This window comes from Leptinotarsa decemlineata, unplaced genomic scaffold, assembly GCF_025532065.1.
Source record: "Leptinotarsa decemlineata unplaced genomic scaffold, Ldec_3_MD MMD2_tig00026330_RagTag_RagTag, whole genome shotgun sequence".
Classification (NCBI taxonomy): domain Eukaryota; kingdom Metazoa; phylum Arthropoda; class Insecta; order Coleoptera; family Chrysomelidae; genus Leptinotarsa; species Leptinotarsa decemlineata.
Genome location: NW_027412690.1, coordinates 7,774,983 through 7,797,697, shown reverse-complemented (window position 1 = coordinate 7,797,697; position 22,715 = coordinate 7,774,983). Strand labels below are relative to the sequence as shown.

The 22,715-nt window shown below is 35.8% G+C and overlaps 1 protein-coding gene across 5 annotated transcripts in view; it reads right to left on the bottom strand.

Annotated features, from left to right (window-relative positions):
- LOC111510484 (leucine zipper putative tumor suppressor 2 homolog) overlaps positions 1-22,715 on the bottom strand; it is a 279,299-nt gene that overhangs the window by 21,299 nt on the left and 235,285 nt on the right. For all 5 annotated transcript variants that reach the window (XM_074182922.1, XM_074182920.1, XM_074182923.1 and 2 more), the window contains one exon: positions 4,080-4,215. In XM_074182922.1, coding sequence (XP_074039023.1) covers positions 4,080-4,215 — 136 coding nt within the window. The remainder of the gene's footprint in view (positions 1-4,079; positions 4,216-22,715) is intronic.

Genomic DNA, 22,715 nt, shown 5'->3' with positions numbered 1-22,715 from the left:
AAAAAGTTTAATGAACTTCTTGGTTAATCACATCCTCATGATTGGTAACCAATTACAGATAATTGTATATTATTACGACCAACGATTGAAAGATTATCCGATATTGAATTATTTGATAAGAGATTATGCGGTTATATTATCTGAAGTGAGTTTCAGACATTCACTGAACAATTAGTACAATAATTGACATTTATTAAGCGTCATCATACCTAGTATTCAACTCTTGCTTTAATGAATGATTGGTATTGAAAAATATGATTGATTGAATCAATAATTGAGTTATCAAAAGAGTAATTCGCATCAATCTGAAATTCTCTGTATATATAGTGTGGCACACTTAAGATGGAGACATCCCTGTATTTTAGTCATTTTTGAAAGCAGATAATTGATTTTTGGTACAGGCGTAGATTTTCATGGGCTGCACTATTCGCAATACTTAGCCCGTGTGACAGTCTTAAATCCAGCCTACTCCGTTCCTGCGAAAAGGGCAAACTCTCGATACTTTGCTTCGCGTTGATGATACCGAATTGTTTGAAAAAGTTGCTTGGAAATTGGTTGACACTGGAAGTCACAGCATTCTGGAAATGACCTGCGACTGTCTAAAAAAGTACTGTTCCCGAGTAGAGAGGAGTGGATCCTCCGGGAGAAGGAAATATTAAGAGCAGATAGTTGTTGGTTCACAGATGGATCAAAAACACCTTCCGGTTCTGGTGCAGGTGTTTTCAGTCGCCGACCCAGGACAGATATATCAACCTGCCTAGGAACCTATGCGACGGTATTTCAAGCGGAAATTTACGCTATTGAATTGTGTGCGGAGTGATTGTAAGAATCCAACCTCATACACAAGTCAATAAAAATATTCTCGGACAGTTAAGCGGCGTTGGAAGCTTTTGGTTCCTACCGTGCAACGTCTGAATTGGTAAAAAATGGCAAAAAACGACTCTCCTCGATAGGAAGACTTAACAGATTGTCTCTGCTCTGGATTCCTGGTCATACTGGCCTTGGATCAAAACCTGTCATTGACATCGCTTTAAGCTTTGCCAAACAAAGATTGAACACCTGGATGGCAAGAAGATTTATGGACTTCTGGCAGAATCTTCCAGGATTGGCTAACTCCAAGGCGTTTATTCACCCTTCTGCTTTAGGAAAGTCTCTTCATCTATATAGAATCGATTTGAAATTTATTTTATATAGCATTCATGATACGCAGTTCGTTAAGGTGGATTTTTTGCTGTTCACTGAGTATAACATTTTTGAAATCCCATGATAGTTCTCTAGTAATAACAAAATCTTGCATTTCTGACAATTCAGATTGATTTCATATACCTTTATACAATCTCAATAAAAATATACCTCAAGTGTGAAGGGATCTCATCTAGATTGGTTGACAATTTCCATGTAAGTGAAAGTGCTAAATCTATTATTTCCTTTTTATTAATTTCTATTAACTTAATGTGACTGTAAAGAAATACAAATAAATCTTAAAGTTTGCTTCTCTATTTCCACAGAACAGTGCTCTGTCAAGGTCATAGGGGTCCCATAATCCCAATGTATCCAAAAGGCCTCCAATACGTTAACCTCTTGAGGAATATAAGCACAAATGTACACAAGTGTACATTTGGTTCAAAGTCGATTTACATCATAATATTATTGGTTCAAATGTGCCCGGAGTCAACAGTTGTGGCCGTTTGCCTTTCTTCCTTATTACACATATGCAATATGAGTCAGATTCGCTTCATACTACCTGTTGCCGGCTAGGAGGGTTCCTGCATGTTTTGAGGTTATATTCACCAATTTACCTCTTCATTTCGTCAGCAACATAATTGCGTTTTGGAGAAATAAAAATAGGTAAGTGTTTCGAGAACTTGTTAGCTAATTATTCATAACTAGAAACATGTAATTGTGTTGGTATCTTCAACCGTATGCTCGATGGAGTATATGGCCGCATATGTGTACGTTGTGCAAATGTGTGCTGAATATATAGGTTTGAAAAAATATCAGGTATTGTATATAATCTGTTTTTATTCCAGGCAGGAGATCATAATGAGTGACGAAATACCTGTAAAAACATTTTATGGAACGAGTAAAGGGTCTGTTCGTATTTTGGACTCTATTCAAAATCCAAATAATTCCGATTTGGACGAAATTGAATTGGTGGAGAATGATTATTCAGATGATGATTTTGATGTATCATTTGGTGTGCCTCACCGTCCTACTGAAATTGAAGATGATGTTTCAGAGTCAAGTGAAGATAGTGCATGTGATTTGCCACTCAGTGAAATAGCTAATAGATACAGAGTCAGTTCCGTTTCTGCAACTGATGCTATCCAAGAACCTCTCGTATGGTATTCTGGGAAAGACAATGCCCATAAAGGGAAGGCACCAATATTTCAAGGTCAGCACCTCATCAATGTTACGGGAGATACACCATATGCATTTTTCTCAAAACTATTTCCAGAAGAAATATTTGATCTCACAACTAAAGAAACGATACGTTATGCGGTCCAATCAGGAAAACATTCATTCAATGTCACTGTGAGTGAAATGAAGCATTTTTTGCCATAAATATTATCATGACGTACATAAAGTATCCGGCATATCGCATGTACTGGTCTTCAACTCCAGGCTTAGATTTTGACCTTATTGCTAATGCAATGTCTTTGAAAAGATATGAGGAAATAAAGCGATACCTACATTTTCTAAATAATGATGAGATTCCAGAACATAATAAAGATTGCTTCATCAAGGTACGACCCTATCTGGATATTTTGGAAAAGTCATTTGCTGCTGCTGCTACACCTACGGAATACATGGCAATTGATGAGATGATCATTCCATTCAAAGGAAGAAGTAGAGCCAAGCGATATATAAAATCCATACCGAAAAAATGGGGTTCCAAAGTTTGGGTGAGAGCTTCAGCAGATGGTTATGTATACAAATTTGAGATGTACCAGTCTTCAAAAAATCAGACCACAACAGAATTGGGTGTGATTGGAGATACAGTTGTCCGACTGTGTGAAAGTCTTGATGGTTTGAATCATAAAATATTTTTGGATAATCTTTTTACTTCAGTTCCTACAGTTACTAAGTTGATGAATTCAGGTATCCATGTGGTAGGAACTGTTCGAATCAACAGAATCAAAGAAGCATGCAAAAAATTGACTGATGGAAAAGTACTTCAGAAGAAGAGTAGATGTTCCTGTTCTGTAACAACATCCTCGAATAACATTACAGTACTGCGCTGGGTGGACAATGATCTTGTTCATATGATTTCATCATTTGTTGGCAAGGATCCCCAAGATATAGTTCGAAGATGGAATAGGAAAACTAAATTATATGAGGATGTTTCAAGACCACAGGCTGTTATTCAGTATAATCGATTTATGGGAGGAGTGGACTTGGCAGATAGAATGATTGCCCATTATCCACATGCTCTAACAAACAAAAAATTTTACATGCGTATTGCATTTCACTTTTTGAATGTAGCCATAATAAACGCATGGTTACTTTACCGACAAGCGAAGAATCCAAAGATATCTCTACTTGAGTTCAAAGCGTCCATCGCTTCTACAATTTTTCAGATCCATCTGAATAATAGAAAAAGAGGGAGACCCTCAACTGACACTCCGAGATGTGTGAAAAAGAAAGCTTGGACCGAAGTGGCAGTGGAAGTTCGCCATGATGGAGAAGGCCATTACCCTGAGAAGAGGGAATATAAAAATCCACCACGTTGTCACGAGAAAAACTGCAAACGCAGAACAAGATATGCATGTCAAAAATGTAAAGAAAGTGTTTGTCCCGAATGCATGCAGTCTTTTCATGAGTGACACATTTGCTTACTGGCCACATATGTGTACGCTTGAGTTTTTTAAATGTCAGGACTAAAAAAACGTTATGAATTTTTTTCAATATTTTTCTGTAATAATTCATCAATATTAAAAGCGTAAACAAAATTCTGCTATGATTTTTCTTTCAATCAATTAATTCGTCCCTGAAGAGGTTAAAGACGGCCCTGATAATCAGTTAAACACCAGCCGTGTTAGCCTACACACTAAAAAATAAATGTTGTAAAAACTCACTTCCGTACAAAGTCAGTCTGGATCCGGGCCTGGTGAGTATCGGCGTCGAGCCGTATCGCTCTCCAGCGATGCCGAACCTGGAGGACGGCGTCATAGCCGATGGCTTGAAAGCGATCGGTCGGATTACCACCTTTCCCTGAAACAAAAGAAACTCGATTCAGCAATCCGCGAACTTGATACACTTTGACGATTTCGTAGGTGAGGATGTTTCGTGTTTCATCCTCTCTTTCGATACCGATATCGGCAGCGAAGCAGAAAGGGAGACATGCAAGAAGATGACGATTTGAGCCAAGTTGCGCTAACGAATGGTTTGAAAGAAAATAAATACATTCAGCTCTCCCAACATACCTATACAGTAGGTTCTGGTAAATGTCTGCAGGAAAACAACTACTTTCCTGGCTAATACCACGTGTGATATTATAATACAATACAATATATTTATTCCTCAAAATGAACATTTTACAATGATATAGGAGTCGTCAATGGTAAAACATGAAATGTATATAAACAAAGTGTTCATACATACACATTATAGTCAAAATAGGTAATTGTAGACTGGCAAAAGTGGATATTCAAAATATTCATCAATATTATAAAAACAACCATCTATGAGATAGTCTCTGATTTTTCGTTCAAATACTAAAATTGATGCCACACTTTTTATATTGGAAGGTAGACAATTGAAAAATTTTGAGCCTGCGTCGTTTGGAATAATTTTGTATGATGTTGTTGTAGTTTGATTGAATTTCCGTTCCTTGTTTCGTAATTATGACATTGATAAATAATTAGTTTCTAATTCAAGTTCGCGTTTTTTCATGGAGAGCAGAGAGTTATAAATATAGAGTGAAAGTATTGTAAAAATCTTCAAATCTCCAATAAAACGCATGCCATAACGTTTACACGAAATGGTACTAGTAGTGTTTGTAATCTCAGTAATGGATCAACAACATTTGTATCTTCTCCTCAATTGTCTTTTCTGGGCTTAACAATTGACTCAAAATTGAACTGGAAGAGTCATATAAATAATATTGCAACAACTTTATCAAGATACTGTTTTACTTTGAAAGTCATATCACAAAATATTTCTCAAAATGCAGCACTACTGGCATACTATGGATACGTTGAAAGTCGCATTAGATATGGTATCATCCTTTGAGGAATGTCTGTGGACACTCAGCGAATATTCATTCTACAAAAACAATGTTTGAGAAAAATTTTCAATCTACCTAGAACAGAGAGTTGCAGGGAAATATTTATTGAAAAGAGAATTCTTACTCTTACAAGTATGTATGTGCATGAATGTGTTATTTTTGTTAAAGAAAACATGTCATTATTTGAAATTTTTGATAGGAATCACTCTCATAATACCCGCAATAAAAACAGTCTTCTCAACTTAATGACACGTTTTTCTTTTGTACAGAAAAATGTTCCTTTTTCTGTGATAAATATTTATAACAAAATACCTGATTCCATAAAAAACTTGCCTGTTAGAAAAATGAAAAAGGAACTAAAAATCATGCTTTTATTAAAGGCTCATTATTCGGTAGAAGAATATTTCGCTGATAGACTTTGAATTGTCTGCCTGTTTATATTCTTTGTCTGACTGTTTTGTATACTTTTACAATGTTATTATTGTACTATATGTTTGTCTGAAATATTTTGTAGTATGCAATGTGTTTATTTATATATATGTATGTGTATATATATATATATATATATATATATATATATATATATATATATATATATATATATATATATATATATATATATATATATGTATATATATTTTTTTATTTTTATGTTTATTTTTTATTTTTTTGTAATTTTTATCATACTCCTTTATACATTGACATGTTCTACACCCGTAAGGGTCTTTGTACCAAAGAACTAATAAAGATAATCCATCTATCTATCTATCTATCTTTTGCTTGAAAACAGACCGGCAGGAGTCAATATCACGTAGGTTGTAAGGCATGCAAATTATTCGTTTGTGAGCAATTAAGAACCTGTTAATATTTGTTGCATCTCCCCATAGGAGCACATTATAACAGGTAATCTTCGCTCAGTATATTTTTAAGTTGTATTAAAGTATAGAAACTGCTATTGAGTCTCTTACTCATGTAGTCGGCTTGAAATTGCCTGTTCAATGCGTGATTGATGTGGTTTCTGAAGGGTATATCTTCATGTAATTTATAAGAACGGATGTTCCACAGATTTTCTTGGAAAAACTGTACCAACACTGTTTTTTCTGCATCGATCATAAGTATCTCTGGCTTACAGAGACAGGTTTGTCTGGCCACCAGTGGTGCCATCAGTACCACCCCGTCAGCGGCGATGGAGATCCTCTACACATTCTTCTGGAGAGAGAGGCTAGATGGACTGCATACAGACTTGTGCACATTGCCAATTGCACAAATCAATTTAATGCAGAGTGCAATAAACTGTTGGTTAACTCTGGAAGTCACAGCATTCTGGAGATGACTTCTGACTTTATGCCTCCAACTGTCAACTACGAACTGCCTTATAAAGTACTGTTCCCGAGTAGAGAGGACTAGATCCTCCGGGGAAAGGAGATATTAAGAGAAGATAGTTGTTGGTTCACAGATGGATCAAAAACCCCTTCCGGTTCTGGTGCAGGTGTTTTCAGTCGCAGACCTAGGTAGAGATATCAACATGCCTAGGAACCTATGCGACTGTATTCCATGCGGAAATTTACGCTATTGAACTGTGTGAGGAGAGATTGGAAGAATCCAACTTCATACACAAGTCAATAAAAATATTCTCGGACAGTCAAGCGGCATTAGAAGCTCTTGGCTCCTACCGAGCAACGTCTAAATTGGTAGCACGTTGCCAAAAACGACTCTCCTCGATAGGAAGATTTACCAGATTGTCTCTGGTCTGGATTCCTGGCCATACTGGCCTGGAAGGCAATGAGACTGCTGGCTCCCTTGCAAAGGATGGTGCTGCAGGCAACTTCATTGGACCAGAACCTGACATGGGCATTGCTTTAGGCTTTGCCAAACAAATATTGAACACCTGGATGGCAAGAAGATTCATGGACTTCTGGCAGAATCTTCCATGATGGGCTCACTCCAAGGCGTTTATTCACCCTTTGAAGCTTGATACCAAACAGTTGTTGGACTGCAGTTCAGCAGAGTTCGACAGAGCCGTACTCTCACCATCTGACCTGAAAGACCACTCATCATATAAACTAATCGGCTTCGTTAAGAAGCTGGGTTTATTTGGTCTTGTGTGAATAGGTGTGAGCCACAATAAACCTTTGCGGGTTGCGGCGGAGGGTCGAATAGACCCACTCACTTTGGACCTGACTTAACCTAACCTACTTTGAAACGCTGTTTTCTACCTGATATTAGGAAATTTCTGTACAAACCCAATACCACTTCTCTCACACCAAGATGGTTCAATTTATCTAGCAAAAGCTCGTGACCAACCGTGTCGAAAGCTCTTGTCAGATCTATGAAAAAACCCAAACAACTTTTCTTGCTATCAACACCATTATACAACTAAGCTTTGCAATGGTGTCTTGGGTGCTTTTGCTTTTCCGAAATAATGCTATTTTGGTCCAAATACTTCACTATTCTATTATGATTTTTTATGTGATATCTCTTTTTTTTCCATGTAATTGCTGTTGTTGTGGTTTTGATTATCCTCTCATATATGTTATAAAATATATCAAACTTTATTTGAATCTTATTTTGCAATTAAAATTTGAGTAGCGATGATTTATCTCCTCAGACCATCTTGATCTAAAAACTCAATTAACATTTGAAAGAACAGGAAATAACAGCCGTTAAGTAAATTGTAACACGCGACGAAAATTTGCCCATCCATTATTTTCTCTTGACGGCAATTTTTTGACGAAATTATATCAATTATGTCTCGAAATCACCGTAAAATACGTAATTCCCAACTGTCATTTGTCACAGATGAGGTAGTTATCGGAATTGAATGCTTACCTTGAAAGTAAGTAATTACTTATTTTTTCTGGCGGAAAGTGTTACGATAACGTAACCTTTAGGCGAAACTATAAATTAACTTAATTAAATATTGACAAATTTACATAAAACATGAGTTTTCTTGTTGTGGATTCTTTGCTGTTCGCTAATTGTGAACGATAAATTACAATCAATTTATCTAATAATATCAGGACTGAATTTATGGATATTTGATTTGTTCTGATACAGATATCATAACAGGAACTTGGAAAATATCCCATCAAATATTCCGTCAAGGAAAAAGCATAGCGAGACCAGTTTCTTCAGTAACTCCAGTTTAGACTATAGCAAAGCATTCGATACACTATACCATAATACCCTATTACACTATGCATTTGCTGGGGATGCTGCCAAATTAATTAAAGACTACCTCACATAACGTACCCAGTCAGCTATCATTGGAACTTCTAAATCTGTTGCTAGGCCAGTTCTACAAGGTTCTATTCTCGGACCCCTACTGGTACCACTCTATACAGGGTGTAACTAAATAAGTGTAAAACATTCAAGGAGGTGATTCCTCATCGAAAAAAAATAGGATCTTTCATATAAAGAAACTTCATTGGAGCATCCCTTGTTAAGATACAGCCCCTCAAAAGGGGTACATGAAATTTGTATAACAATTTTTTTCACAGGCACTGAAAAAGGTACAATATTGAAATTAACCTGACGTTTTGTACTACCAGAAAGACACTTAGCCAGTAATTTATTTGGTTTACCCCACAGTTGTAAGGGGTGAGAAACGCAACCCCTAAAATTTATTTCCAATGTAACTTTCTGCTCATTATTTGTTTACCATTTAAAAATTTATTTCCGATAGCCTGTTTCATACTAAACAAAAAATGTCTCTTAGGTTTTTTGCCCAAAATAAACCAGTTCGTATTAGATGCCTACCTACTTATTTATGTTCAATATGTTTAACCAATATACGATAGTCAGTATTATTGTGAATCATGCCCTAAAGAAAATAACGCCGGCCGCCACTGGTAGCCATAAGCCAATTGTGACGTAGCTAAAAGCGCACCCAGTCCGACCGACGTTTCGCGAATGTTCTACCGGCTTCGATGGAATTCCGGCGAAGTTTCTACCGCCTTCGATTATGCCACGAGCATATCGAGACAGTCAAGCGGAAGTTACAGTGCGGTACGTGAAGCGATCTATTAAGGCGACAGACGTTCGAATAATAGTTTTGAAGTTTTAGTGTTTGTTATATCTAAAGTGAAATAAAGTCAAGTTTGATTATTGTTCAGTATAGTCAATTATTGGTAAACCCACGAGGTTGAGTCTCAGAAAAATTTAGATAAAGAAGTGCAGCGAGGTCATCCTGTAAATGTATAGAAATCCACAGACTTGACAGGATACAAGTGAGAAAGAGTGGGAAATTCAAATTTCAAAATTTGTGTACCAAATTTTAATAATTTTCAAAAAACAGACAACCGACATAGGATCTAAATTAATATCAGGTGAGAACAAAATGACATTTGTTTAATAAAATTGGAAGAGACATAATAAAATTATTGTAAATATTTAGAAATGATGAAAACTTCGAATATTATTGTTGTAAACCATTTCCTTAGGTACGGACATCAAGTGATGCTTATGAAGAATTTTGATGTTTAGACATAAGTGAGGGTAACCATTTCTGTACATAATTGTAAAGATGTATTTAAATTTAGGAACAAGTAGCAAAATCGAAGAACAGATAGTTTGTTGGTAATTAACGGAAATGAGAGATTTTCAACTTTTTTATCAACAACAGGATTCTTCTCAAGGCGACGAGGATGGACGCCACGAACAATTTTTGTCTCCCGAAATTAAATAATATTTTAATAGAAAGTTAGAAAATCATATATTATATATAGTATTGAATAATAATAATTTGATGCAAATATAGTAAAAACCAACCTGATAAGCCAGATCCAGTCGAAGTTCAGTGTTTGAAACATTCCCGACATAGTAAAAAGGAATCCTCGAAAATATTAGCTTTCATGTTCTTATAATAGTCAACATTGCAGACCTCAAATTTTTTTTCCACATAATTTCAAAGAATTCGGAATGCACAATGATTAGTTGCGATCCTTTGTTTACATGCATGCTAGGCGTACATATTCTCGAACCATCAGTCCAACATTTGGTAACTGTGTCGTAGCAAGTTTCGTCCAAATAGAAAATTTGCCGTTGTTCTTGTTTATATTGAGTTGTTTGTTCTAAGTATTTGTTACGCAATTCCAGTATACTTCTGGTTTCCATAACTGCTTGACCTTAGCGATATTATTCGCATAGATTTTCTTTAATATCTATTTACTATGAGTCAAAAAACAACTTTGGCTGGCACTTCGCCCTTTCGTCACAAAGTTTTCTTCAATTGATGTAAATACAAATAACATACCCTTTATCTCTTGTGATGAATAAAGTCTTTTATGATGAATACATGTCTGATTGATTCGGCCGTTACTTGATGAAGATCCATAGTAATTCCACAGTAGAATAATACAACCAGTAGGCTCTCTTCAACCATCAACCGCTCTTAGGATGAGATTCTCATCCAACGCGTTTAGTGCTGTAGTATCAAGGGATTCTAAGGTATCACGGGCATCGGATTAGTTATAATAAACGGACGGAAAGTGATATTGTGTTCAGTTTAGTCACTGTTATTATTATTGTTTTTAGTTTTTGTAGTTGGTTATAAGTAACTTACCACAAAATTTTGTATAATATTCTTAAATTTCGTTTTTATATGAGCACACGCCTATGGTAAAAGAACGAAACTGGCTCCACACTTCGTTTCGAGGTCACCGAGAACTTTGTGAATTTATGAATGAAAGTAGTGAGAGTGGACTTACTGATTGATTTTTACTATGGTGATTTCACAAACTACCTGTAGTCTAATCAACAAGTTCAAAAATATGAAAAATAGAGGTAAAGGTCCTAAAAATATAAGCGATAGCTCATTCGATTCGAAATCACCTCTAGAGAAATGTTTTTGAAAGATTTTGGTGCAGGTAAAAAATTGTTATTAACAAAATAAGATTTTAAAAAAATGGTATTTAGTTTTAGTATTTAGTATATTAATATTTAAGCTTGTTAAAGAGGAGGAAATTTCCGATAAAAGAGCCCCAACTCCCGAAACTCTATCTCCATTATTTATAATTTTAATTTGACGTTGAAAATAGGGTTCCGCGCAGCTGTTACGGCATGCGCGCGCTGCCGCTAAAGTGAGTTTATCAAAAGAAATAATTTTTTTATAACATAAAATGTCATTTTAAAAATTAAAAAAAAATCTAGCATCTTCTTAACACTCGAATGAATCGTGTCCCGTAGAAAAAAAAGTTTTATCACCATTTTTCAAAAAGTTATTCAATTGTTAACTAACAAATTTTTTCCCAATCTCCGTTGGTATAAATAATGGGATAAAAGGTATGACTAATTGGCCTATAAATTTTTAACTTCGTGGAGCCCTTTTGATATATATATATATACTTCATACGATTCTGCGATAAAAGTTCATAAAAATTTATTAATTTGTTAATTATGACATTTTATAACTTACAAAATGAAATATCTAAAAATTGTTGATGAAAATTTTTTTTTCAATTGATATTTAGCTATGTCTGTTTTCACATTAAACAATGGCAGTTATTAACATAGGATATGATTTTTTTACGTAATTTGTTTATTAAATTGTTTTAAACAAATAGAGAAATTCAATATTTTTGATTTTTTTTTTGTTATTTTGTTGTCTAGAGATAATTATGAATTTCAAGAAAAATGTGTATTCTCAATTTAAATGTTTAATTGCTTAAAATAAATTTTTTTATATTTCGATTGTTTAAATAATTAGTTAAAAAATAAATTTGCTTTTAAAAATCATAATTTACTTTTTCAGATAGTTTGGCAAAATTATTTTTTATTTATTATTTAATGATTGACCAACGTTATATTTTTTTTCTGAAGCAGAAAAAAATGATAAAAACAGCTATATGAAAAAAAAGTGCCATAATTTTTTTTTATTTAGGTATTATAAACTAGTATGTATTTGTAATTTCATTTTCAAGGTTTTTTGTTTGCTTAATACAATTGTTATTTTCAGCTATTCATTTCAATTATCAATTGTATTGGTTCATTCAGGGATTTCAAATCATTTTATACCATACTAGTACTATGTTGCTGTATCGCTGCTGTTTCAATGTTTCGACAGAATCAGAATCAACGAACTTAGGCGTGCGCAGCGTTATAGAACAGTGCTTTCAAAAATTTGTTCTACAGCGCCATCTAGTGGCGAGTTACAGAAAAATTGATAGCCTAAAAACCTTCTCTATGAAAAATTACTCATACATGTCAAGTTTCATCACGATCGGTTCAGCGATGTAGAAGTTTATCACTTACCAACCAACCAACCAACCAACCAACCAACCAACATCCATTTTTATATATTAGATTAGACAATGTGAGTCTGAACAAATGAAATTCACCACAAAACCTTCAAACAACTTAGTTCTTGAGTGAAATTTTCAATGTGGAATTCCAAACATATCTCAGGAGAAAAATGTATACAACCCAGGCACCCCGGCAATATTTTTTGTTGGCCCCGGGATACATCAACGGCTACCATTCGAAATAATTTCCAAGCACGGACCAATGAATAAGAAAAACCGTTCCTAGCATCATTTATCAATCTGGAAGTCACTGAATGCGATAATGACTGTTTTGGTTGTGCAGATAGTAATGATGATTTTAATGTTTTCTAAATAAACACTGAAGAACAATCTGTTGGAACGAACGGTTATAACAATAATTTCCCATTTAAATTCATAGCCTGCCAGAATGGGGGAAGACCAAGAAATGCCATAGAATAGTAGAAAAGCAAATTATGTTCACCAACTAACACTGCTGGGCAAATTATAGTGTCGGGGTAAATGATATTTATTGAGAACAGAGGCGCACTCAGCAAAGAACTAGGTCTACGTTTTCTGTTCGCGAATATCCAGCAGAAATATTTAGTATCTACGTTGACCTCCCTTAGACGTGGGCGGTTTTTCACTTGTTTAAGTTGGTACACTCGTCTGGAACATATGTTCACAGTTTCAGCTGTTTAACACATTTAGTTTGTTGGCGAGAGGCATGAAAGTTTGCATTTTGCGTATTCAGCGATTTTCTGCCATAAAAAAAATGGATCAAAGAATTTGCATCAAATTTCATGTAGAAAATGGAATTGAGTGCTGAAAAACGCTTGGAATATTGACAGTGGCATACGGTGATTGTACTCTGAGTCAAAAAAATGTTTACAGGTGGTACAAGCTTTTCATCGAGAAGATGTGAATGACGTAGTTCGCCCTGGACGCTTCAGCACATCAATAAACGATGAAAATGTTGAGAAAGTGAAGAAAATTCTTATGGAGAATTATCGAATTAGAGAAGTTGCTAAGGATGTCGGCTCTATTTTTTGAACAGAGTAGTATATGTTGTCCTTTAGATTCTGGACAAAGATTTCGTGATAATAACGTTTATTCGTGATAAAATAAAATCCATACAATAATATAAGAGTTGTGTATAAAAATGAATAAACATGATAATATCCACAGAAGTATCAAACATACTTGTTTGTGGAATTACAAAAGAGACAGTCACAAAAGATAAAATATAAAACTAAGTGTAAAATAAATATACATCAATTAAAATTATACCTGATTAATTCATATTATAATAGTATAGATAAACTTGAGTATACATACATGCATTTCAATCTCTGCAGAAATCTTATATCTAATGAATAATGGATATACACATATATACATACATATACACGCATACATACGCACACACATATACATACATATATACACATACATACACAATACATACACGCATATACACATACATACATACATATATAAATAAGCTATTGATAATCATAATAACAATATATTTGGACAGTGGTTCAACCTTCGATTAGTTTATGAATATCCGTTCTTGCATTTTCCTTTACAAATGATACTAATTGTTTTTTGAAGCGTTTCATAGAAGTTTCATATGTAATTTCTATTGGTAAATAATTTAAGAGTTTGGGAGCTAGATAACGATAGCTTCTCTGTCCTATAGATTTGGAAACCAGTGGTATACAATGGTGATGCCTTTTTCTCGTTGCGTATGGGTGGTTTGGAGTGTCATGTTCAGCTTTGTTCTTGTATAGCTGGCATCCTATCTGAACGATGAATAATTGTCTCAAATCTAAAATTTGTGTCTCTTTATACTTTCATACCTTGCAGGTTTATTGAGTAGTATTCGAAGAAATCGTCTTTGAGAGACTTCAAGAGGATGTAGGTGAGTTTTTGATACTCCTCCCCAACCAATGATGCCATAATTCAAGTGTGATTCTACTAAACTGTGGTATAGAATTTTTCTGTATTTGTAATTCACGAACTTTCCGACTTGTTTCAGTCTATATGAAATACAACGCAGGTTCACAGGTTCAATTACAAGATTTTGTTGAATATTCAGAGTGTATTCTGGCAAGGATGTTGAGAGACTGCTGAATGGTAAGTATACTGTTTTGTCAAAATTAATTGAAAGTAATCTACTGTCAAACCAGTCTTTGAGATTTCTCAGGTCTTTTTCAATGTTCAGTTAGGGTAATTCCACTTTTCACGATCTGAAAAAAATTAAAATTGTAATGGAGAACTTTCTGTGTAGAAAAGGTGAATTTCTAGTTCACCCCGAAAAGTTATTGCGTAAATTCGAAATATTTTTCATAAAAAAATGTTGTGTTCATCAGTAACACATATTTGATGATTTAGTCCATGAAAAAACTGAGAGTTTCTGTCTCAACAATTTTAAATATGCTTATGCTTATTTATGGTCCCTCTACAAGACGTATCGAGCAGAACTTGACTTTTCTCTTCCAAAAAAACCGGCTATACGCCGTGTGTTCTTTGAAATATGTTTTAAAAAGTTGTTTAGTCTGACCAATACTTGTCACAGCTTGTTTCTTGAATTCCGAACTTTCCAGTTTCTGTTTCCATCTAGTCTGACACGAAATATTTTGATACTCTTTAATGTATATTCATTCATATGACAAAAAAAAATGAACAATGATTCATCGCCTATTTGGAAGTGAATGATTTAAGAAAAAACCTTCTGATTAACTTCCTCAAAGAAAAGAAGAGCAATAAAAACATTTGAATTGAATCGAAATATTTTTTAGGAGAAAATAATTTTTGGCTTCCACCTTTGTATAAAAAAAAAGGAAAACTTCCAAAGAAATGTAGAAATCAACTACAAAACAAAATTTTTACAAAGATGTGTAGTTTTTCTGTGAATTATACTTGTTTCAATTCCATAACGAATGTTTCGAGTACAAACTGAATTCGATGTTCATATAAAAGTTGTAGTTTTGAAAGTATTTTTTCAAGAGGTGTTTCAAGAAGGCATTTCATTTTCTTCCAGTTTGTACCTGGAAGAAACGTCTGTTCATGATCTTCACATCTTTTCATTTTGAACTTAACTGCAGAAGATCGCTATACAAACACTCGAATTTGAACATATATGAATAAACACAAACATAGAGTGTTAACATTCATGGTCAGTGATGTCACTACGACGAAGATATTTTCCGGATTGGTTGGCCGTAGTCTGAAGGTTTGCGACGTTTCGTTCACAACTGGGGCATACATCAAAGTGAGCGCTGTACAAAAACCAAAGCCCTGCTTTGATCGTATCATCGCCTGGGTTCTGTATCTATAGAGTAGGGAGGATGAGTGTAGACCTACAGCACTTAGGCCACATGTGACCCATTGTACATCCTCCCGAGGAGTTGTTCTCCTAGGTCATCGTCCATCCTGTCCTCTCTAGGAAGGTGGACAGGTCACTAGGAAACATCTCCTTTATATCGGCAGGTGTAGGCCAAGACTTGCCGAACACACACTCTCTTTGGCAACCTAGAGGTGTCTCATGGTGAAGCCTGCGACATTACTGTCGTTGTGCGGCTTCTTCAACATTCTTGTGGTTTCCTCCGTGGAGTTGCACAGGTGAGGGAGCTTTCTTGCCGGGGCAGCCGGTTCCTTGCCTTTATTCAAGGCGGAGATCTTGGTGCCCGCCGCAGGAAGTGCCCTTGCTGTTGGAGGTGGAGTGGGGGAGGAGGAGGGTGTACTTATAGTTGCTGCCACTCCTGCCTCTTTCATTCTCTTTCTCTTTTTGGCCTTGGCGCCGCAAATGCGTTTACGCCTTGGACTTTGTATTCAGCTGTCGGCACGATTCTTTTCACCTTAGCTTGGGTAGACTGGTCCACGGTGGCATGTTTTGTGAAGGCTTTTGGGGAGTTTCACTTCCCCTCACCATACTAATGTCTGCCACTGACCAGGAGTCCGGCGACCCCGTCCGTAAGGCCACATTGGCTTCCCAGACAGGGCCTCCAGTCCTGTCCGGGGATCCTGTCGAAACCGCCCGACAGTCTCGGAAAATAGCAAGCATAAACATACTTCAATAATATTTCTGTTACCTGATCCGGCCCTGTCGACGAAAAATCGTTCTACTTTAGTAGGAGTGCAGGTAGTTTGTAGTATTCATTAAAAAAATTTAAAAACGTATCAGGCTATTATTAAGGGCCATTAAAGGCCCACGGCATTTATGGTGAAGCTGCTCCGTTGTGCACTGTGCTGCACGTAATTTATTCCAATAGTGTCAAAGTATTGCACGCAGGTCTGTAATTAGCCTGGCTCTTTTATGGCGTCGGGAACATTCGGTGCATTTTTGATCCGCGACTGGCATATTTCCGATGAGTTGATCTCATTTCGTGTTATAGCATTTTAAGACAGTTTTGTAATCGATTGCATTTTTTGCAGTTTTTGACGTTCTTATCGGGGTACCAAGGGAAAGCGGGTTTATGTACAAGGATTATTCAAAATTCCTGTTATAGTCGAAATAATCTTTATTGTGAACACTCGAAGCTATCGGCGCCCTCAAAGGCCAAACAAACCAATACGAAGAGATAAAGCCGCTACCAGCTAGTCCACGTGGACCAAAGAATTGGCGGTTCGTATTGGATGATTTTTACTAACCGAGTTTTATGATTGGCCGAAGAGTCATAAAATTAAATTTGAAGTTATGTTACGGTGACGAATAGAAATCGGGAATACGGGGATGGTTATCGCCGTCGTGTTCAGTTCAGGAACTAATCGCGATTTGAGTGTTGAAATCCTATATTAATGCAGTTATTACTTGACATTTTTGGTATCTGTGGCGTCCTTGGACAAGTAGTAATAACGAGTGTGATAACAACGGAGACTTTTTTCTGTGTAGTGATTCCAATAGCGCTGGTGAACAATGCAAAAAAGAGATACCAGTGAATAAGATTCGGATGCATTTGAATATTGAAACACAGAGAGTATGTTTCAATGTATATAAGAATCTACATCTCAAGTTTGGTTCTTTGAAATTATGTGGAAAAAAACTTGCAATGTTGACTATCATAAGAACATGGAAGCTAATATTTTTGAGAAATGGTTTTAAAACACATTGGTCCCAAATTTGGATGCGAATAGTGTAATAGTTCTTGACAAAGCTTCCTATCATTCGCGACAGCTCATCAAAGTACCGAATAAAAATTCGAGGAAAGATGAAATACAAAGTTTTTTAATGGATAACAATTTGTATTTTGAAGATAACTATACCAAAAACCAACTATTTGAAGTTTTACAGACATAAACATTTGAAAAAGTGTATGTTCTTGAGAGTATTGCTGAAAAGTATGGACACACCATACTGAGACTTCCCCCCTATTTTTGTGTTTTCAATCCCATCGAGTTGATTCGGGAACAATTGAAACAAACCATCAGGCGTAAAAATAATTTTCTAAAATTTGATAAGAAGGTGATGAAGCTAGTTAAAGAAGAAGTATCTAATATTACCGAAGAAGACTGGCAGAAAAGGATTAAAAAAGTAATTTCAGTTGAAAAAGACTATATGGAGATTGGACACTCCCATAAATGATATACTGTTGTCCGGGTTGAACCGCGTCTATAATTTTTATCGTTTCGACGTTTCGGCTTCTGCTTTAGAGCCATTTTCAAGAGTCACTTGAATTTGTACTTACATGACTCGAGGACGAGCTCGTAATCTCCCTTGTCCTCAAGTCTCCTTACTAGCTCTATGCTTGCTGTGTTCCACTCTAAGTTCGCACTGGTCACTCTGTTGTCAGGGGCCCATATTCATATTGTTGTAGCAGGTATCTGGTTTGCCTGACCGTGTACTTGAGTTATTTTCACGTATCTTGCGTGACAACATCGTTCTTCATGTTTGTGGTAGTCTCTGCGAATCATCTCGCTTGTTAAGGCAGTGGGGACGTTTTTCAATTTCAATTGCTTCCAGATTTATCCTAGCCTGATGATTTTTCTCCGTAGCAATGATCTTGGTGTTTTTGAAACTTATTGTGTGGCCTGTTTCCTTGTGGTGTTTGAAGAGAGATGATGCTGGATCTGATTTGCGAACAGCTAATTTATGTTCATAGGCTTTGCTGGAAATTCTTCTTCTTCGGCTTCTGATGCACATCTTCACCGACAGAAGGAAGTTGCATATCTTAACGAATTGGAGTGAAAGTAACCAGGTTCCATTCCGGATTTATTAATGACAGGCCCGACAATTCCGCTTTCTGCTTCGATGAGTTTGTTTGGAGTTAAAATGGACACCAATATGTCTTGGCACAATCATGTCGCTGGAATTGCAAAGGCTGCTTCTCAAAAGCTTGGAACACTGTTCCGAACCAGAAAGCTGTACACACCTCAGCAACTTTTGATGCTTTATAAAGATCAGATCCGACCTTATTTGGAGTATTGTTCTCAGGTATGGAACTCTGCTCCCAAACATACCCGGAAGTTGCTGGAACACCGAAGAAAGGTTGGAAATTTGTCTCTCTTTTATAGATACTTTCTCACGAGGTGTTCAAGTGACTTGGCACATTTGATTCCACCAAGAGCGGTACATATCAGAAATACGCGACGGACTGTGGCTGCTCATCGTTTTGAGGTTCAACTCATTACGCCTCGAACTTCACTGTTTAAAAACTCTTTCATGGAGAACTGCGTTTATGTGGAATAAACTTCCTGAGAACGTTTTTCCAAATGGATTTAATCTTCAGCGATCAGAATCCAATGTGAATCGCTACTTTTGCTTTAAGAGCCCCATAAGGATTTTTCTGTAGTGCTTGTGTTTTGTCCTTAAAAAAGAGACATAGATGAAAGTAATGGGTATCTTTTAAATGTAGTACATTAATTATTTCAAAAACGTTAAATTTGTGAGAATCTTTGTATATCTTGGACTTTTCAAAAATACACTAATTCAAAGTTCATTCTTCTTATTCTATATGAACACTAACGGATTAGCTTGCATTTTTTGAAAATTGAATGTGAAAGTTTGTTTAAAAACTGCTTGCTCTCTTCAACAAATATCACGTAACCCTAAAGGCAATATTTTGGGCAATGAAGAGTCGGATATTTATTGAATAAGCTGTAAGGGCTGAGACAAAAAGTAGATTGGTCAGACTAAATATACTATTGAAAATCGTTTCAAAGAAGACAATATACATACCGGATTTTGAAGATGTGGAAAGTCTAGTGATGCTTGGAGATCGGCCATATAATAAATGAACACTGTCAAAAACCAAAGAATAAAACTGAAACCTCTCGCGTAGAATAAACCCAATCACCAAAAATGCAATGGATAGATAGATAGAAAGATAGATTCATTTATTTAACTACGTTACATAATGTTTGTAGCAGGTCATACATACATAACAGTCTAATTCTCACTAGGTTGTGAACATATACACATAGTCATGGGTGAACAAATTCTTAGATATTGAAAAAACAAAAATATAAAAATATAAATCAATAATAAATATAGCATGAACATATAATTTTTTGAAAATGCTAACAATATCGTAAATCTACAACAATAATTCTATACCAGGATTCTTATATATTATTATTACATACAACTATAATAATGTCAAAAATCATTTTGTAAATATTCTTCCACACTGTAAAAACATTTAGATTTCAAATATTGTTTCATTCTGATTTTCAACTGATTAAAATTAAGACTTCTTAATTTTGACAGAATTCTATTATATAAATTCAAGTTTAAAGAATTCATTTTGGATGTTGTCAAACGAATTTGGGGTATTTTCAATAAGTCGCCAGATCTGGTGTTATATTCATGGTTGTGAGAGAGTGTTTCATAATTTTGGTTATTTTTATGTTTCTCCAATATACAATTATATATATATATATATATATATATATATATATATATATATATATATATATATATATATATATATATATCACCTAAAAAATGCCGTCAAAGGGACTGGATACAGCGAAAGATTATTCGAGGCAGGAGAAAGAACACCAAAGTAACCCCAGCTAAGCTAGTCAAGGGAAAAACTTTCGTTCCCTATGTTTAAAATGTTACAGGCCGGTTTGGGATATTCTTAGAGAATGTAGGCCAACAAAAACCATCAGCGAAAGTCTAAGATCAGCTTAGGACCCCAGAGAACCTTCAGCAACACGGGGTATATCGGATTTCTTGGAGCTGCGGCTAGGCCTACATTGGAACCACGAAAAGAAGTATTATGCCCACTCTGTATAAAAAAAATATCGCATCTGATCCAAAGTTTCGACTACATCAAAATAACTGTTGTTAAAATATAGGAACTCAAAACCGCAAAACAATCAGCTATGATTTCACTTAGGAGACAGTTATATTATTTCCTGTGGCGTTATTCACTTAAAATCTTGATTGTTGGTTTCTGTTTTAATTACGAGCTTTCAAAAATTCGTTTCCAAGTTAATCAAATCGACCCGATTTACGTTTTACTTGCTTCGAAACATGAATTTAGCAATATCCGACATCGTCGGACGTCCAACTTCGACAACATCCTGTAGAATTTCCTTGGCAGCGACCGTGCACACTGAGCTCGCACAAAATATTGCAGAAGATGTTGGCGATATCTACGATGGATCACAGATCGTTATCCTATTGTAAGGAGGTAGGATACCATGAAAGCCGGAGGAAGAATGTAGCAATTCCGCCAACTTGATTTCATCATGTCCTTGTCGACAACTTGCGTTTGGCTTCTGCTAGAAGGAACGAGTGAATTGGTCTTATTGAAGTAAGGCGGTCGGTCGGTACATTTTGAGCTCAGCCACAGGTGTTGGATTAACTTTTTCTGGAAGAACAATTGTTTTTAATTTGTACATCCATCAAGTCTGGTGTAAACAAAATACCTAGTTTCATAGAGAAAGATTGTATGGCCATCAGAGCAAAACCACTATGTCATATCTTCAATATCATAAAAAAGAGGTGGGACTCAGCTGAAATATCAAATCATAGACCAATTGCTATGTTATGCAACTTTGGAAAGTTGTTTGAGATTATTTTGTTCAATGTCATTTACCTTTCAGTTTGGAACATTATTCCACCTAACCAACATGGCTTTATGAACAGACGATCAACTCAACCTAGTTTAGCATGCAAAACTTTGGTATTCAACGAAATCAATATGAGTACAGTCAACTCTCAACCAAGTTAAATATATCATTGGAAGATAGGAGAATTTGAGTTTCCTCTTCAAATTAATGAATAGTGAAATAAACTGCCCAGACCTACTCCAAGTAATAACTTTTCATATCAAACAAAAAGATACGAAAAATCCTGACATTTTTCATATACATTTTTTCCATACCAATTATGCTTTGACCAGTCCGATTTCTCGTATTCTGAAGCTGGGATATGTTTAATGTATCACTTCAGGCCTTTTAAAATCAATTGAAAAGGCTATAGCATTTTCGAAGCTTTTCTTTACATTACCATTTTCTTTGTAACTACTAGATTTGTTACATCTTTTTTCTGTAATTTGAAAGCACTAGCGGAAAATGAATCTATTAGAAGGTTATGTTAGGTTAGTTCTAAAGTGAGTGGGTCTATTCGACCCTCCAACACAACTCGTAAGGGTTTATTGTGGCTCACACCTATTCACAATAGACCAAATGAACCCAGCTTCTTAACGAAGCCGATTAGTTTGTATGGTGAGTGGTCTTTCAGGTCAGATGGTAAGAGTACGGCTCTGCCGAACCCTAAAAACCTGATTTGGTCCCCAGCGGGGCAGCCATAAAGTATATGCTTTGCTGTTTCATCATTTTCCAAACAGAGGCGGCACACAATGTCTTCCGAGAGTCTGAGTCTCTGCGTATGAAGATTCAAATAACAGTGACCTGTAAAAAGGTCTGCTAGACATCGTAGTTCATCCCTACTGTAGTCCAACAACTGTTTGGTATCAAGCTTCGAAGGGTGAATAAACGCCTTGGAGTGAGCCAATCTTGAAAGATTCTGCCAGAAGTCCATAAATCTTCTTGCCGTCCAGGTGTTCAATGTTTGTTTGGCAAAGCCTAAAGTAATGCCAATGACAGGTTCTGGTCCGATGAAGCTGCTTGCAGCACCCTCCTTTGCAAGGGAGTCAGCAGCTTCATTGCCTTCCAGGCCAGTATGGCCAGGAATCCAGACCAGAGACAATCTGTTAAGTCTTCCTAACGAGGAGAGTCGTTTTTGGCAATTTGCTACCAATTTA